The 20,482-nt window shown below is 54.6% G+C and overlaps 1 protein-coding gene across 3 annotated transcripts; it reads right to left on the bottom strand.

Annotated features, from left to right (window-relative positions):
- Window positions 1-3,123: 3,123 nt before the first annotated feature.
- On the bottom strand, window positions 3,124-19,811 carry TUBA8 (tubulin alpha 8). Of its 3 annotated transcripts, none has more exons than XM_007101154.3 (5): window positions 19,665-19,811; window positions 10,181-10,403; window positions 8,590-8,738; window positions 6,549-7,229; window positions 3,124-3,435 (listed from the first exon to the last, which is right to left on the bottom strand). In XM_007101154.3, exons 1-5 carry the CDS (start codon window positions 19,665-19,667, stop codon window positions 3,142-3,144), a joined length of 1,350 nt encoding a protein of 449 aa, XP_007101216.1. In that variant the 5' UTR covers window positions 19,668-19,811; the 3' UTR covers window positions 3,124-3,141. The 3 variants fall into 3 exon arrangements, with proteins under 3 accessions (XP_007101216.1, XP_028346616.1, XP_028346615.1); XM_028490814.2 differs by lacking the exon at window positions 3,124-3,435 and adding an exon at window positions 3,438-3,524 and having other exon boundaries at window positions 19,665-19,771; XM_028490815.2 differs by lacking the exon at window positions 10,181-10,403 and having other exon boundaries at window positions 19,665-19,725.
- Between the last annotated feature and the right edge of the window lie 671 nt (window positions 19,812-20,482).

Consider the following 20,482-nt stretch of genomic DNA (forward strand, 5'->3'; position numbering starts at 1 on the left):
GTCACATAAGGAGTTTCATTCTGCATATTTACGAAAAGAATGTGGCTAAGTGAGGACTCACCTTAGCTCTTGGGGGCTCTGTGTATATGGGAAGGAAGGGTGAAATAAACTATACAAAATCTAGCAGTGTCCGTATTGATACCCCCCCCTCTTGCCCCACTCACTCTCTCACCTTCATCCCAAAGTGGTCGACATCATAAATTTGTCACAAGACCTAAAAATAAAAAACTAATTATATAGCACTGTTTTTTTTGTTTTTTTGTTTTTTAATGTAGACCGTTTAGACTGAGAACTTAAAAAGGGAAGTTTTGGGGAATTCCTTGGCAGTCCAGTGGTTAGGACTCTGCTTCCACTGCAGGGGGCGTGGCTTCGATCCCCGGTCAGAGAACTGAGATCCCTCATGCTGCGCAGTGTGGCCAAAAAAAGAAAAAAAATTTTAAAAAGGGAAGTTTTTGATCCCTTTGGTAGATTAGCATTGTAATAGGAAAGACAATTGCATGGCATTGACCCAGTGACCCTTAATGGCAATTTTGTATTCAAGTTAAATGCCGATCAAATCACTGATAGAATCAGCAGTTTGGAGAAAATAAATATATAAACATACTATCTTTTTCCTCAGTAGGTTCTTTTCTTTTTTTTGCGGAGCACAGGCTCCGGACGCGCAGGCTCAGCGGCCATGGCTCACGGGCCCAGCCGCTCCGCGGCATGTGGGATCTTCCCGGACCGGGGCACGGACCCGCGTCCCCTGCATCGGCAGGCGGGCTCTCAACCCCTGCGCCACCAGGGAAGCCCGGTAGGTTCTTTTTGGAACCTAAGCTGTTCGCGGTCAAAGGCTGGAGATCTGTTCCTCTTGCTGAGAAGGACCCAGACTGCAAACACTGGGGTGAGGAGTACATATGAATATGCATGTGGATTTCACTAGATATTATGTTAACTATGGGCTCTCCTAATTCCTGGGGTAAAATAGTAAGAAGTAAAAAAGACTTTTTTCTTTTTTTATTGGTAGAAATTACTTAGGAGTCCTTCAGAGATGGCATTAGGGTTCAAGAAACTGGATAATCCAGGCTAAAGTCCAGTGGGCTAAACAAGCCGCCTGCCACGGGCCGTGGCCCAATTCTGGCATCAGCCAAACTTACTTTACCGTCTTAAGAAGCCTCTAGCCAATCCCGTGCTGGAGAATTATGAAGCTGCCTTTTCTTGGGGGAAGATAGAGAATCATCCACTTTCCTATGCACCCTCTTTCTAGGGATGCATTTCTCCAGTTCTAAAATTCAATACTCCTGCTTCGTGAACAGAGATAAAAGCCAGCAGGGCTAGACGGGCCCAACCCCATTATCGGACAGGGACTCAACCAAACAAGGGAAAGTGGAAGAGAAGAAACTGGGGGGAAAGACATCCAAGGCCCTAAAACATCATCCCTCAAACTCCCCCTTCCCCACACCTCTCAGACATCACCTCTGTGACTTTGCCATTCGGATTTATTTTGACCTAATTCACATAAATCTAGAGGGAAGGAAGACACCGTAGGTGATTTCCCCTAAACCCTGGCCTCGGGGGTCTGTTTCTCTCTCCCTAGTTAGGTCCTAGTTACACACTCGGGAAGTCCTTCGAGGCTTATCTGAAACCCGTGCGTAGGTCTCTCACTTCTGTCAGAGGGGAAATGCCCCTTCCTGAGATGGGCCACAGCTCCTGACCCCAACTCTCTGCACAGCTGGGTCTGTCCCTGCAGCCCCTGCGGGACTTGGTGAGGCGTGACCTTGGGCAAGGGGGTCCTGATGGGCAGAGATCTGGACCCCTCCTCAGCACCACGATCTCCTTCACAGAAGAGCAAGAAAGTGTGGTCTCTCCGAAAACAGTCCTCGGCGAGCCGTTAGCATCACTTCCTGCCTGGTCTTCCTTTCCTTGGAACATTTTATTCTATTTTTCTCGGGGCCTCCAAGGAATGCAGAGTAGAAACATGTAGGGAAAGTTCCCAATTGACGAGCTGTACGTTTAATGCACAGGGACCTGCTATGGGCCCGACCCTGGGTGTCTTATCAGTAGTTTTCATCAGAGTAGCCTTTTGATTTTTCCAGAAATCCTACCGGAGCTGCCAACTTCAGGGAAGAGATGCATTCATTTGTCCTCTCCTTTGTAATAAATGGATTTTGCTTCTCCCCACCCTTCATTTTATGAGGCAGCAGTTGGAAACGGACACAGACACCAACGGCGGAAAGAGTGCGGGGTAGCGGAGAGAACAGAGTCTTGGCCCCCGCCCTTTTGTATCTCCGACACATAAACTCCCTACACCTCAGCTTCTTCATCCATAAAATGAGAAGAATATCCATTTTGCGATGGTTGGGGGTTAGAGATAAGGTATATGTGTATATAAAGCATAGTAGGTATTCTGCTTAAAACCTTCCAAATTCCAAACAGAAATGCTGGGTTTCACTTAGAGAAAACCTAAGCGCCTTACATCCTGTGCAGGGTTAGCCTACGTGTGCCCCGCCCCCAGTGTGGCTCTTGGTCGCGCCCCTCACCTCCATCCTCCGGGTACCCTCACCTCCTCCCTGCTCTTCACACAGCCACCCGGCGTGCTCCGCCTCCAGAACCTCCGCGGTGGCTCCGAGCTGCACCCGGGTCTCCACGAGGCCTCTTCTGACCTCGCCACCCACCTCTCCGATGGGAGAACATCACTGCTTTTTCGCTTCACAGCACTGAACACTGTCTGGCATGATCCCGCCCGTTTATCTGTGTATTTACAAGGGCAGGAAATGGGCTCTTGCTTCTAACTCTAACTCTGAGAACACTCCGTTTCCAGAATCTCCCCCGCGCCCAGATCTCACCTTTCTGCTCCCCAGCCAGCAGGCTGCGTCTGGGGTGAGCCCAGCCTAACCGAGAATTTTAAAGCCCGCTTAGGTCTCCGCACAGGTGTGACTGGCCTGCACCCTAACCCAGAGACAGTGACTCTCGTTTCCTTGGCTGACACGGAGCTGGGCTCCCCCACGGGAGGGCCCGGCGGCGCTCAGCGTCGTGCTGGCCCCGTCACCCGCAGGTACTGGCGTCGGGACCCAGGCCGGGGTCTGCTGCTCTAGGAAAAGTTAAACGTGCTTGCAGGGGCAGCGGGGAATAAAGAGACACAGCCACGAGGAACGTTTGTATTTAAAATTCCTCCCCTTCGTTTTCTTCTTCAAAAGAATCAGTCCCCACTTCCTCATAATCCTTCTCCAGGGCAGCCAGGTCCTCCCGGGCCTCGGAAAATTCCCCTTCTTCCATCCCCTCTCCGACGTACCAGTGCACGAAGGCGCGCTTGGCGTACATGAGGTCGAACTTGTGGTCCAGGCGGGCCCAGGCCTCGGCGATGGCCGTGGTGTTGCTCAGCATGCAGACGGCCCGCTGCACCTTGGCCAGGTCTCCCCCGGGCACGACGGTGGGGGGCTGGTAGTTGATGCCCACCTGGGGAACAGAGGGCGAAGACGCGGCAGTCAGCGGATAACGCGAGCTGGGGCACCTCGGTCGCATGGTGGGTGGGGCAGCAGGCCTGGCTGTGAAGAGGGGGATCAGGAGGCGGGACGGCGGGTGGGTAGAGAGGCGCGTGTGGGAGAGAAAGCAAAAGCCAGCGGCATTGGGCCGGGAAACTCAAGGGGAGGGGAAGGGCGGTAGACACCCTAGTGGGAGACTCAAGCAGCCAAATGAGGGCAGGGAACAGGGGCTCAAGCAGGGCGTGTGTGCAGTGCCAGCAGACGGAGGTTATTATAAGTTCACTCCTTCCAATGGTATCTCGGGTTCCTCTTAGTTATGCTGTCAACGGGTTTAGGGCAGTTTCTCTGCCAAGGGTGAAGGGCTGTTTAAAAGATCAGGGAGAGGACTTCCCTGGTGGCGCAGTGGTTGAGAATCCACCTGCCAATGCAGGGGACACGGGTTCGAGCCCTGGTCCGGGAAGATCCCACATGCCGCGGAGCAACTAAGCCCGTGTGTCACAGCTACTGAGCCTGCGCTCTAGAGCCCGCGAGCCACAACTACTGAAGCCCGCGCGTCTAGAGCCCGTGCTCCACAGCAAGAGAAGCCACCGCAATGAGAAGTCCACGCACCGCAGCGAAGAGTAGCCCCCGCTCGCCACAACTAGAGAAAGCTCGCGCGCAGCAACTAAGACCCAGCGCAGCCAAAACTAAATTAATTAATTAATCAATTTTTTAAAAAGATCAGGGAGATATTCTCAAGCAATAAATAAAGAGATGCCAAAGGTTCTGGGGATGGTGTTAGCATTTACCAGGCCCTCTATCTCTGGGGAGTGGGGTTTCTTGGAAGAAAAGCATGGAAATCAAAGAAGGTCTATTAAAACTCTTGATGGATGAGCCAATCCCCCAAAGTCTGGCAGCATGGAGGGCCCTCCAAGTTGATCCAGCCCAACCTGACGAGGGAGCTACTATCCCGGAAATCTCCTTTCTCCCCACACATACCTCAAACTGGAGCCAACCCCAGGAACTCTAGGAACCTGGAAGGGGCCTCAGGTGACGACTGTGATAATACTCATGGGACACTGAGAACCACGGAGCTGGCCCCAGAATGCCTCTCCACCAGGCCACCAGGTCTGAAATGCCAATCTCTTAAATTCAGAGCTTTAAAATGCATGTCCTCTGAGAGGTGGAGGTGGGAGCGGCAGCAGGCTGTACAGCCAAGGTGGGTAACCCACTAGATGAATTCACAGCCATCTATCATTCCTCTTTAACAAAAGTGGCATCTTGGGGGTGGCGGTGATGCTGAGACAGGGGCAAAGGACCAAAGTGAGAAGGGAGAAGGCAATGCCACATGACTTATTTCACTAGACCAGCCAACTCTGCTCTCTTTTCAGCGGTAGCATCCCTTGACCCCGGGGAGGATGCTACAGGGTGAAGTTCAACACCATCCACCCCCATGGCATGTGCTTTTCTGAGAAGCAGCTAAAGGTTCTAGCACTGCCTTATCTTTCTGGTCATAACCCCAGAGCTTCAGCTTATTTGTTTTTTGGTTTTTGGGGGGGTTTTTTTGGTGGTACGCGGGCCTCTCACCGCTGTGGCCTCTCCCGTTGCGGAGCACAGGCTCCGGACGCGCAGGCTCAGCGGCCACGGCTCACGGGCCCAGGCGCTCCGCGGCACGTGGGATCCTCCCGGACCGGGGCACGAACCCGCGTCCCCTGCATCGGCAGGCGGACTCTCAACCACTGTGCCACCAGGGAAGCCCCAGAGCTTCAGCTTAAAATAAAGGGGCAAGAATATGGGAGCACGTCCTTTTTGTTAATTTCTCCACCACCCTCATATCTCTTTCTTTTTTTCTTTTTTCTTTTTTTTTTTTGCCTATTCATTTTATGACTAGCTTGTTTTGTTGTTTGTTTCCATTTAAAAGAAAAAAATCCCAACCACTTGGGGGAAGATCCTGAATGTTTTCCCAAGAGTGACCAGAACTGCCACATAAAAATAGGCACAGTCCAGGGGAAAGGATTCTGTACGTGGCTGGGAGCAGAGCAGGGTGAGGAACGCTCCCCGCCATCAGCCTCTCAGCCGAGAAGCCGGCATGAGGTGTCTTGTTTCCCTAAGTCCCAGCAGGGAAAACTGAGACGTGCTCATCTCTGTCTCGAGCAACTGTCACAACCACCTCTGGTGTTCAGCAAACCTCTAAATTATTAAAGGCCTGCCAGGGGTCTAATTAACATGAATGGTGGCAGCTGCTTTGATGGTGGGCTCGGATGAGACTGTGGGACACAGGACAAAGCAGTCAAGCAGGCACGAGTGCAGGGGCAGCTGCCTGCCCGGCCAGGGCGACATCTTGGGGGGGTGGCTTCCAATGCGCGACACCTTCTGGCCCTGGGAGCTGGGGGTCTTCCCTGGCTATTCTGTACCCGCACCAACCCTCAGAGTCTGGTGTTCCCCAGACCGCAGACCTACAACAGGCTCCCAGCTCACTCCCAGTTAGTGGAAATGTCAGGGCTTCATAATGTGAATCACAACCATATGATAACCATGAAATTTCTTATCCTTACTCTAAATTGATGAAAACTTACAAGGCGAATAATTTTTCAAAATAAACTGGGGAGAGAAGAACACATCTTTTGTTAGAGGAAGGAATTACACCTCTCCGGCAACTTGAATAATCTGGTTACTGCAGTCTCTGATCTACTGTCAGGTCAGAGCTACTTCCACCCAGTCATCCTCTTCATCCCACCTGCACGCAGGTTCGTTCTAGCCCCGTTCACTCCTCCCTGTAAGAGGAAAGTCCTTTCTCTCCCTGACCTTTGAGATGTCTGCAGGTCTTAGGGCAGGGGCAGGCGGAGCCCTTCTCCCTACTGCACTAGCGCCCTCCCCCTTCCAGTAATCCTCTCAAAATCTCTCCTGACCTAAAATAAGTGAATGAACGAATTAATGAATGAAATTAGTGTTACATTTGGCTTACGCCCCTCTTCCCATCTCATCCCAAAGCTCCCACGGAATGTGTATCCGTCCAAGACCCTGAGTTTCCGCCTCTTTCTCCCCATCCTTGGTCTCTCCCTTTCTGCTTCTCTAGTTGTCTGTCTCCACCGAGTCACCAGCTCTCACCTTGAAGCCTGTGGGACACCAGTCTACAAACTGGATGGTCCTCTTGGTCTTGATGGCGGCAATGGCGACATTCACATCCTTGGGCACCACGTCCCCCCGGTAGAGCATGCAGCAGGCCATGTACTTGCCGTGACGGGGGTCACACTTCACCATCTGGCTGTTGGGCTCAAAGCAGGAGCTGGTGATCTCGGCCACGGAGAGCTGCTCGTGGTAGGCCTTCTCGGCCGAGATGATGGGCGCATAGGTGACCAGGGGGAAGTGGATGCGGGGGTAGGGCACCAGGTTGGTCTGGAACTCGGTGAGGTCCACGTTGAGGGCGCCGTCGAAGCGCAGGGAGGCCGTGATGGAGGACACGATCTGGCTGATCAGGCGGTTGAGGTTGGTGTACGTCGGGCGCTCGACGTCCAGGCTGCGCCGGCAGATGTCGTAGATGGCCTCGTTGTCCACCATGAAGGCGCAGTCCGAGTGCTCCAGGGTTGTGTGCGTGGTCAGGATGGAGTTGTAGGGCTCCACCACGGCCGTGGACACCTGGGGGGCCGGGTAGATGGCAAACTCCAGCTTGGACTTCTTGCCGTAATCCAGGGAGAGGCGTTCCATCAGCAGAGAAGTGAAGCCGGAGCCGGTGCCGCCCCCGAAGCTGTGGAAGATGAGGAAGCCCTGCAGGCCTGAGCAGGCATCTGTCTGGGAGCGGAGGACACAAGACAAGGCTCTGAGGACTCCCTCACGGGCCTCTCTGTCTGCCCCACTCTATCCCTCAACGTTGTCAAGTGGGTGAAATCAAAACAGCCTTGAAGGAGCAAGGAAACACAAAGGAGCCTCGGCGGTCTTGGGAGGAACCGCTAAAATACGGGCAGCAAACCTGCACACACCTCCGGGTCCGTGAAGCTTCCAGCCCAGTGGCCTGGTTGGACCAGGAACGAGCTTCCAGAACCACGGCGGTTAATGACTTTGCCCCATGAGGGCCCCAGCTCCTTGCCCACTTCCCCAGCCCTAGTCATTTGATCTTGCGGGAACTGCAGACCTACACATCCCAGCCCAACCTTGGAAGGTGGCTCAGGAAGATGAACGGGTCAGAGAACCTGAGATTTAACATCAACTTTGCCACTTCTGAGTTGTAAAAATTCGAGCAAGTTACTGAACTGAACCCTCCAGACTCGTGTTTCTTCTTGGTTAAAGTGAGGACAATAAAAAATATTCATCTCATGAGGTTATTGTGATAATTAAGCAAGGAGCTGACACTTAGCTCTCACCAGAACGAAGAGAATGCATAGGTCACAGAGCTTCCCCATTGGCCTTCATCTATGACTGTGTTCAGTCCTGTGGTTCTGAACTTTGGGGGTCACGGATGGCTCTGAGACTGATGAACCCTACTAGCCCTCCTCTAAACAGAAGATTCGGCATCCTTAGCTCCCAAGCAAAGAACCCCTGATCAAGCCCAACCTTTTCCGTTGTACAGATTAGGAAAGGGGGCTCAAGTAGACAAGTGACCCACCCTGAGCTTTCTAGTCAAACCAACCCGGTTCAGATCCTGGCTTGGCCACTTTCTAGCTGTGGGACGCAGACCAAGTTATTGAACCATCCTGGCCCTCAATCTCCCCATCTGTAAAGTTCAAGGACAAGACCTCCTTTGTATCATTATTTAGGGGCTTAAACAAAGGAACGTATTTGACATTGGTAATGGCGTTTGTAAGTGCTGAAATAGATCAACAATCTTCCTCTTCTCTTCCAAGTTAAATGCTTTGTTAACCTGTGCTGCCAGGAAGCAAAGAGCTTCGCCTTTCTCACACCTGGAATTTCCCCAGACACCACCGTAGAGCATCTGTAAGTGCTACCGGGGCATCACCTGGAGGGCAGCCCACAATGTACAGCCAGAGGCAGGGGCATCAGCCCTGTGAATGCCTCTTACAGAACATAAGCAGAAATTCCCAAATCTTAGGCGCTCACCCTGTAGCCAGGGGTCATGTGCCTCCACCCAGCCTGTTCAGAGAGGCGAATCCTAGTGCGTCCAGCTCACCAGCTCCCTGCCCTTGTAAACACGTACCAGCTTGCGAATGCGGTCCAGCACCAGGTCGATGCTCTCCTTTCCCACCGTGTAGTGGCCCCGCGCGTAGTTGTTAGCTGCATCCTCTTTCCCTGTGATCAGCTGCTCGGGATGGAACAGCTGGCGGTAGGTTCCTGCCCGAACCTCATCTACCAAGAGAGGGGACCATCAGTCTCACTACCTGGTTCCCAGAAGAGACGGCTCCCTCCCTTCTAGAATACACATGGCACCCCTACCTACTGAACTCCATTGAGGTAGAACCAGACAACCCTATAATACATCTGTGAGGCTAAGAGAATTCCAGGGTAACACAGGCACTAACAGAGCCAGAAGCCCGGGACTCAAGCAGCAATGAGAAGCCAGCTGCTCTACTGGCTGGACCTTAAAAAGCCTTGGGTTTACCAAGCTGGCCAAACACCAAAGGTGACTGCCTCTTCCCCCTGGTCCCACAAGGCTTCCCTCTTGTTTTTCATTCATGCTGCCAAATTTACCCCAGAATTTAACCCGATTTCACTTGCATCCAAATGTTCCAGGGACACAGAGAAAGATTCAGAATGATATGCCTGGCTCCTAGGCTCCCCCGGAATTGTCCCAGCCCTAACCTCCATCTCTGGTGGCAACAATACACGTCAGGCATTAGAGATATTTCAGAACAACTTTGGAGCAAAGCTATGTTCCAGGCTCCAGAAGAGCCGGAGCCCAAGAGAGGCCGCGGGGCCGGGGGCTCTGCTCACCTCCAGGGTCCACGCAGAGTGGACACACGGCAGACCGAGGTGCCTCAGGCCCCACCTACAGCCCCCCTCTTCTACAGGGTCCCTCTACTCCCCCGGGGAAAGCACCCGTCTCTGCAGTGGCCCGGGAAGCTCATCTGCCCTTTCTGTATTTGTACCAGTGTCCATGGGATAGAGGGCCTGGGGTCTGTGGCCCTAGAAACAGTGTTCAGGCACTGCAGGCAGTGCCCAGACATCCCTGGGGGACTTGTCCACCTTCGCTGGTGAGCAGACTTTGAAGATGAGAAAATCCTGATGAAGAGTGAGGACTGACCCAGGGGGTGCTGGGGCCGGGGGAGCTGGGAGAGCAAGAATCCTGCCCCAACACAAGTCAGAATTCCTGGTCCCTAAGATCCAGGTGAGGTTCATTCTAACCTACGGCAGCTCTGGCTGTAAGAGAAAGTGCCTGCTGCTATTTCGTCTCGTATGCAAGATGCTGCAAGGTTACCCAGGCCACCGGGACAGACTGCAATTACCATAGGATCGGAAACATACACTTTGGGAAACTGACTGTTTGAGGGCGTCTTATAATTTCTGGAATTATTTGTATTTTGACCCTTAGTATTTAACAGACAATGTCGGCGATGTCGGTCTGTCTCAGCAGATTTCAGTGGAGAGCACTAGGTTGGAGCTTTAACGGGGAGCAGAGATCTGTGATCCCCACTTGAGATCCCGAGACTGCGGAGAACTCCAGGAGCCAAGAGTCGTGTGGTGGGGGCTCCGGATGAGCCACCCCTTCCACGCGGAGATCTGCTTCCCCAGCCGCCACGGCCTCTGCAGTCCGGTGCTGTCCCTGTGCGGGGACCCTGGCCCACACTCACCCACCACGGTGGGCTCCAGATCGACCATGACGGCCCGGGGCACGTGCTTCCCGTGGCCAGTCTCGCTGAAGAAGGTGGTGAAGGAGTCGTCGTCCTGGACCTTGCTGGCCTGTGCGCCAAAAGTGCCATCGGCCTGGATGCCGTGCTCCAGGCAGAAGAGCTCCCAGCAGGCATTGCCGATCTGGACCCCTGCTTGGCCCACGTGGACGGATATGCATTCCCGCTGCGGGGAGAGAGCAGCCCAGTCAGAGCCCCAGCCCGGCCACGCCTCTGCCCCAGACCCCCAGGCCCCCAGGCCCCCAGGGCCCCACCTCTGAGGACCTGTCCATCCCTGGCACTCGACAGGCAGGACACCCATGCCTCCCGCCATGCCATGCCCCAGCCACGTGGGGTCTGGGCACCACAGCATCTGGATCAAGACTCGGTTCCAAAGAAGCACCGCAGCTTTGCGGTTTGCTGTAAAGACTGCTTTCCAGGGTTAATCCTTTGTGTCAAGAAAAGGAAAAAGAGGGCAGCTGCGTAGAGGAAACTGGGCTAATTCCAAACCACGAGACTCCTGCACGGATGGAGCCGGTCAAAGGAAGAACCAGCGAGAACAGCAGAAACCACCCCCAAATCCACTGCCGTGCTCGGCGCGGTGCTCCCGTTCCTGCTGCAGCCTGAGTCTCCCAGCCGCCGCCACACACACACACACACGCGCGCGCGCGCGCCCTCCCCGTCTCCGCGTCACAGAACAGCGAAGCACACGGTGGAATGTACTTTGGAGTCTGTATCATGGGTGTCATTAGTGTTCTGGCTACAAATGTAGGAATAAGAAAGGATCAGTACATCAGCAAGGGAGGGCTGGGAGGGGACAAAGTAGGCGCCTCCTGAACTCTGAGGGACTGGAAAGTTCCTCTGTGGCCACCATAACCTGCTCCTTCGCCCACATCAGGCCAAGTGCTAAGTAAAGTTGACCTTTAGAGTGTCCTTTTCTCCATGTTACTCTGGTGTGAAGCTGCAGTTACCCGATTGGTCCTGGTACTAACAGCTTAGGATGGGGAGGGGTGTGCGTGTGTGTTTGTGTTGTGTACATTCGTGTGGCGTGTATGTGTGTGTATATGTGTAAGTGTGTGTGTGTGGATGTGAGTGTGTGTGTGTGTGTTATGGTTTTGCTGGGACGGTGTACTCGTCACCCCCAACACCCCACCGGGGAAGCAGGGGCCCCGCAAGGAGACTGTGTGCTCGAGGTGGAGCTGGGCAGGGAAGCATGTGCCTGCTGTGTGGCCTTCTATTCTTAACTGTGACCTGACCTGGCATTTTCCAGCTCCGGGGAACCCAAGCCAGGAGCAGAGCCTCCAGAGACCGTGGCTGGGCAAGGGGTATGGGACTCCTGGGACCCTGGGGCTCCCTGGGGGTGGGTGCAGGGAAGCCAGCGGCGTCAGGAGCCGGTGCCCCTAACGCTTGTGCAACGTGGCACTGCTCCACAGCTGTCTCTGTGCCCTGGCCTCTGTGCTTCTGTGAGCCTGGTGGCCAGGAAAGGGCTTTGCTCACAGCCGCCCACACCCCAGGGCACAGATCTTGCCTCTCAAGTTACACGCTGCGCTGTGTGACCTGGGCTGAGTTACGTAAACCCCCTTCATCTGAAAGCATAAGTTACCATGATCATTTCTGTTGTGGTTGCCCTTATCTTTATCTTTATCATCATGCATTGCAGTATTGGAGCTTCACTCTCCACCTGGAAGAGGCACATGTGGAAAGCCGGAGACCTCAGGCTACGTTCCCCTCACAGTGAAAGGACTTCACCTTCGGACTCCATTCAGGCCTAAGGCAGCAGGGTCCTTCCCCCAGGAACCCCCCATAACCAGCAGCTACCGACCAGACCACACCTTCACATGCAGCTGTGGCTTCCTCGGGGGTGTGTGAACTGAGGGGACCCTGGAGAGACCTGAAAGGAGCAGGTCCCACAGGCTGTCCTGTGACCCCACCTCCCAGCCATCCTCCAGGCATCCCCTGGGCCTTTCTGGAAGGATACAGGGGTATTTCAGGAAGATCAAAGGTCAGAGAAGGAAGAGTAAAGGATCTCAGGGTCCTGAAAACCACCAACATGGTGACACGGAGGTTTTCACACCCCTTTAACCCCACGCTAGTCAATATGCCGGTCTCCACAGATGAAATCAGTCGCACACACGGGCACACGCACGCACGCACACGCACACACACTCCTTAGGAGGAGCCGTTTTCCCTGTTACGCTAATTCACAAGAGTAACCGGAGGTATAAGATAGACTCAGAAGTAACTGATGGGTCTACAGATGCCTCCAGAAGCGGCCTCTCCGTGCCATTCTCCACCAGCAGGAGCCAGGGCTCCCTGGAGGATGAGGTTCCGGGTCTGGGGCAAGGAATGCACAGCATGACCTGGAACGTCGTTGGGGGCCTGAGAGAATAGACACCGGAAGGTCTCAGACCCCAACCAGAAGAGGCTCCCGTGGCCAAAGGTGTAACAACCTGAGGGTCAAAAAGGGGAACGGCGGCAGCCGACTGAAACAGGATGGACACGTAAAAATCTCCGTGTCCCTCGTGGTGTGAAGAAAGAAAACTCCCACTAAAGAAACTCCTTTGTCCCCATCCAAACAGCCCAGTTGAGGAGGGAAAGCTCTTTTTTTAAAACAGAAGACTCAGCTAGTCAGTGTAGAAGGAATGATATATTAAGAAATATTGCATGTTACAGTTTCTGATTACATAATTGATTTGGACAAGGACTGACGGGGAACTGGATATTCACACAGCGCCAGAGAATCACTGTTACTTATGTTACTTGTGTGTCACAAGGGGAAAATAACTGCAACGGTCACCAGCCTCTGACACTGGGATGGATCATAAACCCCACAATAGTGAGGTAACCTGATGTGATGCGGTAGGACACACACGACACCTCCCATGAAGGCTTCTTGTCAAAAATACTCAGCCTTAACGTATTACACCCTTTGTATGTAGCTCCCACTTGATAGAAAACACAGGGGTCCAAGGGATAAGGGACATTGCGAGAAAACGACATGAATCCAGAAGGTGAGACATTTTACAGGGAAATTGACCCAATCTTTTTAACTCATGAAAAACAAAGGTGAAGGAGGGACCGACCCACATCAAGAGGAACTTAAGACACATAACATCCACATGGAGTATGTGACTTTTAACTGAATTCTGGTTTGAACAAATCAAAATATGGCGTGGGGGGGACTTCCCTGGTGGCGCAGTGGTTAAGAATCCGCCTGCCAATGCAGGGAACACGGGTTCGAGCCCTGGTCCGGGAAGATCCCACGTGCCGCGGAGCAACTAAGCCCGTGCGCCACAACTACCGAGCCTGCGCTCTAGAGCCCACGTGCCACGACTACTGAACACAAACACAGCAGGTAAAGTAAACATGGCAGAAAAATAGTAATTATTAAATCTAGATGATGGATATATGGGTGGCGATACACTACCGTACTTCTCTGAAGGCTTGACGGTTTTCATACTAAAATGACAAAAATTAAAGAAAGGAAACAGAGTAAGAGCCAAGTGAGGGCTCCCCCCACCCTAATGACCCATCGCGAAGGGCCAGGCTCTTCCTGTCCCTTTTCACTTCGTCACTGATTCAACTAACAATGACCAAGAGCCCAGTTTGTCGGGGCAAATGAGAACTTTAAAGTTACGCGAGGGGGGAACTTCCCTGGCGGTCCAGTGGTTAGGACCCGGTGCTCTCACTGTCGGGGCCAGGGTTCAATCCCTGGTCAGGGAACTAAGATCCCACAAGCCACGCAGCACGGCCTAAATAGATAAATTAATTACGTGAAGTCACATGAGGAAATCCCCAGTGAAAAGAAAAGTTAGGTGAGCCCCCTCATTGAACTAACGGTGCTAAGGTCTGTGTACCATTTGCACCTGCTCTGAGGGGACAAGGACCCCACGGCTCCTCTGGCCGCTCTGCCTCGTTGCCACCCCTCCTTCCTGCCTGCAGGCTCCACGCAGGAAAACGCAAAGCACCCCCAGTGCTGACGGCCTGGGGGCCGGCCCTCATGCCCAAGACGGGTCACCCATCTGCCATGACCAGGGACGTGACGGGCGCTCAGAGCCTTCAGGATTCTAGAGCTGGGCTGGCCCCACAGATCACCGAAGATGATCCCCACCCCATTACTGTACAGGTGAGAAAGCTGAGGCTCAGAAGGTAAAGGGGCAGGTTGGCAGTTTCACAGGGCGAGCGCCTGGCCCCAAATGCAGGTCTGCTGGCCTCGCGCGAGTCCTCTCCGTGACGCCGCCCACCCCCTGCCTCGTCTGCGCTCTTAACCCCCTGGGCCCTGGTGGGCCAAACCGGCAGCAGCACAGGCCTGACAGCAGAGAGCAAGGCAAGCTTGGAAGGCAAACCTCCAAACGAGAAAAAGCTCCATCGCAGAGAAAAACAGAAGGGCTCACGGTGGGAGCCTCTGAAGATGGGCCACTCTCCCTGGAAGGCCAGGACCGTTGCTCCGGGTGGTGAGTACCGAGGCTGGGGCCGGGGCGTGAGCTGACTCAGCAGGGGGCATTTACATCATGTGTTTGCTCCAAACTCATGTTTCAGATGCCCTCTCCGGCCGGGCAGAGCTCCTGCTTTCTCTCTGACACTGTTCCTCCCTCAGTTCTATTTTGACTCTGGGCTTGCAGGGCTCAGGCCAGCTTTCTGCTCCTGGGCCCCTGAGATGAAGGGGGTCCCGCCAGGGCTGCTGAAGCCTCCGGTCCAGCAGTCCAGGGGGTGACGGTGAGGGAGCTGAAGAGACCTAACACAGGAGCGCCCTTCCTTGAGGAAAGCATGACACCCCTCCCCAGCCCCAGTGCTGGGTGGCTACCAAAGTGACCTGCTCTGTTGGTTCCTACAGCACAGAGCTACTGTCGTAGGCTGCAAGAAGGCATCAGGAGGGACTGGGCCAACTCCCACTCGCCCTTCAAGTCGCTCATTAATCGTCCCCTCCTGCAGAAGGTCTGGAAGGCCCCGCACCGGCCGGGGCCCCGCGGCGCGCTCCCTCAGACCCCGCCTCCCCACGCTCTTTTGCTTTTCTGACTTCCCCGGTGGAGAGCAAGGAGCCCCCATTTCCTGGCCAGATACCCAGCATCGAGTACAGGGCTTGAGTGCAGCAGGGGAGATTGGAAAGAAAACCCTGCCGAGGCTTAGAGTCCATCTAACAAGGAGGGGAGTGGCCAGGGCCTGAGATGTAACAGGAGCTCAAAGGAGAAAAGACAGCTTGCAGCTTCGTTTCCCCCCCGAGCAGGGATATTTGCAGACATCTTGGAGAATGTAGATGTGCCAGCAGGTTTTTCAGCTGGATTTTGGAGCGGTGTGAAGGAGAGGCGGGAGAATTTAGGGCAGGTCCCACAAACTGCTTAGCTTGTCCGAAGTGTAGGCTTGTGAAGGCAGAGCAGCAGAGCTGCCCGCGAGTATCCTCCCCGGGGCGGGCGCCCAGTCCTGCAGGACGGCGGAAGAGAGACACTCCAGAGCCTGACAGTCCTCTTATAACTCCACTGCAAGAAACCTTTCCTCAGGTCAACCTTATATTATTTCTGTTTTCATAGTAATCGCTTCCTTTTCATTTGCTCTCAGAGGACTCAGGTCAGCTCACTGCAGTCCTCTGCAGAAGGAGCCTCTGTAGCTTTAAAAATAGTTTTGAACTATCACAAAACAGTGAAATTGGCATATTATCTTGGAAGGGACCTGACAGTGTAGGCCGGTGAAAACCTGAGACCAGGCCGCATACCCCGACCACCTGTGGGTCAAGGGCCACACAGTTGCCTTCGGGAAGCATATTTTTAGCCCCAATTACTTCTAGCTGTCAGGCTAGGATAATAAATCACCTACACTTCAGGATCTAGGTCAGAGATGATAGGTAAAAAGTAGAGCCAGTGTTCCAGAGGGATAATTAAAGTAAGAACAATGTGGTTCACGAAAGATTGCACTCTCTCTGCTCAAAGTCCTTCAATTAGAGCATATTTGGACTCAAAGAATAGATAGCAAGCCAGAAACAGCAGGAACAGAGTCGACCTAAGTTAACATCAGGCTACAGGCACCGCAGCAGGGCAGCAACAGGGGTGGCAGAGACGGCCCTCGGGAGGGGCCAGGGCTGGTCGCGGACTCCTAGACTCTCTAGCCCCTTCGAGGCCAAAGGCCCTTGAGCCTCAGCCGACGCTGGGGTCAGGTGCCGGAGAGAGCGAGCGAGTGTTAATCCGCCGCACACGGTGCCCGCTCTTCTCCTGGTCTCTTCATCTGGGAGAAATTCTAACAGGACGACGCCGGCGGGGGACGTCCGCCACAGAGGCCACCGACAGTCCTGTCAGTCCCGTGGTGGCCAAAGGGAGGGAGCGGCGGGTCTACTCTGCCTCCAAGAGCCACATCCTCCCACTCCCCGCATCACTAGCCCTGCACTCACTAGCTCTTTCCTCCTCAAAAATCACTGTCACTTTCTCTCTTCCCCTCAAGGTCACCGAGCCGCAGCTTCACTCCCAGGCTCTGCGCGGGCCCGACCGTAGCCCAGACGCTCCCTGTGGACACAGTGCCTGGGGGTGGGGCCTCCGCTGCCACTCGGAGCACGTGCCCAGGCACCTCTGGGGACCCGCACTTAGTGACCGCAGCCCCCGGGGTGCTCGGAGTCGGAAGCTAAGCCCGGGCCCCGTGGGGCTGAGCCGCGCCGCCCGCTCAGGGTCTGCAGAGGCCTGTGGACTCGGAAGCAGCACCCACGTCGCCCCCAGGACACTCTGCCTCTAGCTGCCCATCTCTGCAGGAAGACAGGCTCTTTGTCGCCATCTGATGCCAGTTCCCACCTGAACTCACGGGCCCGCCCCACCAGGAGGAGTGCAGTGAGGAGGCTGTGCTCTGGACGCCCGCCGCGAACCACAGACACGTTCTCTGAGGGCTGGAATCACTGACACCAGAAAAGGTGTCACGGTCTCAGTTCCCAGGAGACCTGCTTACCAGAGGGACCCTGGGAGCAGATGGGAATGCTCAGTTACAGGGTTAGTTCTAAAATCCTCACCTAGAAACTACAGAAATGCTGCATCCATCCTCAACACGGGCAGCCTTCCCCAGCCCTCAGGAGGGAAGCCCAGCCACCGGAGGAAGGCAAGTCCCTTCGGCGCGGGTGGGACTCTGCGTCCAGGTGTGCAGATGTGTCAGCCTAGCCTTTCAGGAACGAGTCAAGGGGCTTTAAAAAAGAGGTTCTGGGGACTTCCCTGGTGGCGCAGTGGTGAAGAATCCCCCTGCCAATGCAGGGGACACGGGTTTGAATTCTGGTCCAGGAAGATCCCACATGCTGCGGAGCAACTAAGCCCGTGCGCCGCAACTACTGAGCCCACGTGCCGCAACTACTGATGCCCACCCGCTCTAGGGCCTGCATGCTGCAACTACTAAGCCCACGTGCTGCAATTACTGAAGGCTGAACGCCTAGAGCCCGTGCTCCGCGACAAGAGGAGCCACCACAATTAGAAGCCCGCACACCACAACAAGGAGTAGCCCCTGCTCACCACAACTAGAGAAAGCCTGCGCACAGCAACGAAGACCCAACGCAGCCAAAAATATAAATAAATAAATAAATAAATAAATAAATAAATAAATAAATTTAGATTCTGTGAGTGTGAAATGGTCAATAAAAAATGTTAAAAAAAAAAAAAAAAGTTTTCCCATCAAGACAGGGCTGCCCATGTACATAAATATTCCAAATAGAACCTGCTATACAAAATTCAGTGTTTCAAAATAAAGATATTCTCTTTCCAAAATATTCAGCCATAGGTTTTCAGTTAAACTTCTTTCAAATTCTTTAGCACATTTAAAATAAGGTTTTACTTTACATTTTTTGGTTTATTAGGTATTTTCAGAAACTGGCCTATCGAATGCACGTTGAAGTTTGCTCAGAGAGCTGGATGAGGATCGTGGGACCCCCTCTAAGACTCACTACAGCTCTCAGGTCAGAATCAAAACATGCAAGAGACAGCACTTTGAAAATTATAAAGCACTAGCTACATGCTAGATATTATAAATATTAAATAGCAAATCTTGAGTATGCTGCCTAGGATTTGCTTCAAAATAACAGGGAGAGAGGGGAAGGGGAGTAAATGAAGCAAGACTCATCGTAAGTAGATAACTGTTGAAATTGGATGAGGCATATACAGAGTTCATTATAACACTCTTCTTTTGTATATGTTTGGAATGCTCTGTAATAAAAAGGTTAAAATAGTAAAGCTAGGTGGAGCCTTGAAAATTTGAACCATAAGCCCTCTTCATTTTGTAGATGAGAAAAACCACTTCAGAGAGGTTAAGTGACTTTCTTGAAGTCACACAGCTAGCTGCAGAGACAGGAGCCAAAACTCTGAACTCTCAGCTCAGCTCCTTCCATGGCCCCGCACCTGGGGCCTCAGGCAGGAATGGATTCCCCTGGCCACGAGGAGGCTGCTCTGGGGAGGGAGGGTGCGGGACAGACCTGGACTAGACTCAGCAGAGCTGGGGCCAGAGCCAGGGGCCCTGGGCACTCTCCAGAACGAGCAGAGGCCAGGAGGAGGGCAGTCCTCACCTGTCCTGCTGGTCACTGACACCCGGGCAAGAGTGCGGAAAGCCTGACCTTGGCCTGTGAGACTGCTCGCTCCGCCCCCTTCCCCACCCAACCTTTCCACCCCGCTCCCAGTGGCCCAGACAGCCGGGCTCTGGACGAGGAGATTTCTGGTTTTCCAGGCGTCCGTCCGGGCAAATGTATTGGAGGCAAATTTTACCCAGCCCAGGGCGCAGGGGGTGAAGGGAGGAGGTGGGGGAGGTCCTCTCCAGCAAGTAAGTCCGCGAAGGAGATGGACAGACCAGAGGGCAGGGTAGGAAACCACAGGTCTGAAGCCCCACCCCACCCCCGGCCTTCCGGAGGGAGAGCCCTGTGGGCCAGAGTCCTCTGGCTTGGACCACTGGAAAAACTGGGGAGCTGGAGCGGGTGCCGGGGGCCTGGGAAGCCCAAGCCAGATGGCCGGGGTTGGGAAAGGAGAACGAAGCCCCCAGGCGTGAGGCTGTGACGCCCTAAGTGCCCTGACACGTTCGGGGCTCTGTCACATTTGGCTGGGTGTAGGGACCTGACCGCCCACGCCCCCAGCCGCCGGGAATCCCTGGACTGCCTGCCCCTCCCCCACTCGGATTCCTGAGTCTCCCCAAGGTGATGCCTCAGAGCCTCACCTCTTCTGCGCCGGCCCCCCATGTCCCCTTGCCCTCACCTGAGTGCCCACATCTCCCTTGGGTCCCTTTAAGGGGCGACTCGCCCCCGTCCCTACTTTCTCTCTACGAGAAGGGGCACTGGCACAGGCTTGTCCTCCGCCCGAGGGTACGGACCCCTCGACCCTGAACTGACACCCCCAGGAGACTTCGAACTCCGCAGATCCAAAGCGATGGCTGCTAGCCCCCGCGTAGACGCGGCCCTGCGCCGGGCGCCGCGTGCCCCCAAGCCCCAGCGCACCGCGCCCCGGCCCCGCAGGCTCACCATCGCGGCCGCTCCGCTCCCGTAGCCCGCTCGCTCCCGGCTGGGCCTGCCCCTCCAACTGCTCCAGATACAGCCGCCTCCGCTCTTGTGACACCGCGCGGGAGGGGGCCGGGGACAGACACGCTGGGCCAGCAGCTGCCCTGCAGCATCACAGTGCCGGCGAGGGAGGGACCGGGCAGGTCACAATCGCTCCTCCCCGCCCACCCGCGGCTCGGGTCTCTGCCCGGGCGCCGCACGCGCGGGGTTGCGCGGGTTCCCACGCTATGCTCTGTAGGATCAGCCTTTGTAATTCCAGCCGCTTAGGAAAGAAATGTAAAGTGCTGTTAGAATGAACGTTCACGGTCCCCAAACTTTCATCCTCTTCCTGCGGCCCGGAAGGACCGGCCCAGGCAGGAAAGGCACCTGCTTGGGGCTCAGCTCGCGCAGTCACCGCCAACCCGGGGGAGTGCAGGAGTGGTGGGGCAGGGTACCGGGTGGGAGGGACAGGCTCCGAGCTCAGCTCTGCTGCCGCGTGCCTCTGCTCTGAAGCCCGCTGCACCTCCATCAAGGCCGGCCCGGCTACGGGGGGATTAACTGAGATAAGAATTAGTGAGACCCTAGCAGGTGCTCAGTGCGTCCTCTGTTCCTGTTCTACTCCTCCCTCCACGATTATTTTCAAGTTTCTTTCTTGATCCATTTCTCAGCACTCCCTCTTCTTACTTTTAAGCCCGGAACGTGCACAACGATACCAGGATTCTGGCTGCCTCTTTGCTCAGTAATAAGCCTTCCGCTTGGTGGCCACAAGTGATGTTGAAGGGCCAGGGGCTTGCCCCGCTTCC

This window comes from Physeter macrocephalus, chromosome 6, assembly GCF_002837175.3.
Source record: "Physeter macrocephalus isolate SW-GA chromosome 6, ASM283717v5, whole genome shotgun sequence".
NCBI classification, from domain to species: Eukaryota; Metazoa; Chordata; class Mammalia; order Artiodactyla; family Physeteridae; genus Physeter; species Physeter macrocephalus.

Bases quoted from the DNA above. Each gene is read 5' to 3' on its own strand.
- TUBA8 (XM_007101154.3), bottom strand. The intron at 7,230-8,589 runs GTACGTGTTTAC...CTCCGCTCCCAG, and splicing joins TGGACCGCATTCGCAAGCTG to ACAGATGCCTGCTCAGGCCT. The intron at 3,436-6,548 runs GTGAGAGCTGGT...TCTGTTCCCCAG, and splicing joins GGTGTCCCACAGGCTTCAAG to GTGGGCATCAACTACCAGCC.